This window comes from Trichoderma citrinoviride (genome assembly GCF_003025115.1).
Source record: "Trichoderma citrinoviride strain TUCIM 6016 unplaced genomic scaffold BBK36scaffold_325, whole genome shotgun sequence".
Taxonomy (NCBI): domain Eukaryota; kingdom Fungi; phylum Ascomycota; class Sordariomycetes; order Hypocreales; family Hypocreaceae; genus Trichoderma; species Trichoderma citrinoviride.
In genome coordinates, this window is record NW_020195033.1 from 1 (window position 1) to 1420 (window position 1420).

Below are 1420 nucleotides of genomic sequence, written 5' to 3' on the forward strand. Positions count from 1 at the left end.
CGATGGGGGTGGTGAGTTCGCGGACGAGGCCGACGATGCGATGCAGCGCCATGAGGAAGACGACTGTCCGCGAGGGCACGTACTCGGGCGGCGCGGGCGGCTTGCCCTTCTTGCCCGTGCCGGTGCAGATGAGCACCTGGTCGGCCACGTCGCGCTGCGTGGCCGGGATGGCGGCGAAAAGGGGGGCGCTGAGCGCGCTGGTGACGCCGGGGAGGACGACGACGGCGCCGGGGGCGTCGAAGCCGTGGGCGCGGAAGTGCGCGAGCTCCTCGCCGCCGCGGCCGTAGATGAAGGGGTCGCCCTGCTTGAGGCGGAGCACCGTCTTGCCGGCTTCGGCGGCGGCGAGGGCGGCGGCCAGAAGCTCGTCCTGGGCCTGCTCGGCGTTGCCGGGGAACTTGCGGGCGATTTCGACGGGCGTGCGGCGCGGGATGAGGTCCAGGACGCCAGAGGGCACGAGCTTGTCCGCGAGGATGACGTCGGCCGTCTGGATGGCGTTGTAGGTTGCGCGCGTCAGGAGGTCCGGGTGGCCCGGGCCGCTGCCGGCGAGGATGATTCTGCCCTTGGGACGGCTGTTACTGCTGCTGGGGTTGGGACTGATGTTGCCGTGGCCGTCGCCTCGGGACTTGTCTGCGGCGTAGGCTTCCAGCAGGCGGTCGACGTCGTGGTCGGCCACGGAGGCGAGCTTCTTGAGGGGCCAGTACTCGCAGACCTGGCTGAGCCAGCGCATGCGCCTGTTGCGGACGTGTTGTTCCTCCTCCTCCGTGACGAGCTTGTTGAAGAGCGCGCTCTGGTCGACGGAGTCGTCGAGGTCGCCCAGCGTTGCCGTTTCTCCCGACGAGCCGGCCTTGTTGTCGTCGTCGTCGTTGGTGTCGTGCTGCTGGATGCGCCGCCTCGCTTCGCCAAAGCGCTGGCAGGCCGCGCCCAGGTTCGGCGGCAGGGACGAGGCGATCTCGCGGCGGATGCGCGAGGCCAGCTTACAGCCGCGGCCGTTTGTGGTGACGCCGATCTGGAGGGGCCCGTCGGCGTGGACGGAGAGGAGGGAGAAGGTGCAGAGATGGGGGGCGTCGACGACGTTGACGGGGATGCGGTTGCGCTTGCAGAGGGAGGAGATGTGAGGGCCTGGGGGAATGTTTTAGTAGGGTTCCTCCAGATACATGTAGTTATCACGATATTGACAAGGTGTGGTGGTCAACTCACCCAGCTGTTCTCGCGACGCCGAAGTTGTCACAAACACGGCATCGACAACGCCTCCGACCTCTGGTCTGCCCAGCCGGAACAGATGCTCGTCCGCAAAGGCCTCGCGCACCCACTTGACGCTGCCGTCGTCGATCCTGCGCTGCAGGCCGTAGTGCAGCTCAGCCGTCTGTGGCGCAACGACGACGGGATGCGCCCCGGCGGCGAGGGACTGCGCGCATCGGGC

At 68.2% G+C, this 1420-nt stretch overlaps 1 protein-coding gene across 1 annotated transcript; it reads right to left on the reverse strand.

Moving 5' to 3' along the window:
- Positions 1 to 25: 25 nt before the first annotated feature.
- On the reverse strand, positions 26 to 1420 carry BBK36DRAFT_1105641 (tetrapyrrole methylase; the record flags this gene model as incomplete). Its single annotated transcript, XM_024889202.1, has 2 exons — positions 26 to 1119; positions 1198 to 1420. Coding segments are annotated over 2 exons (1317 nt in total), but the record flags the coding sequence as incomplete, so codon positions are not given.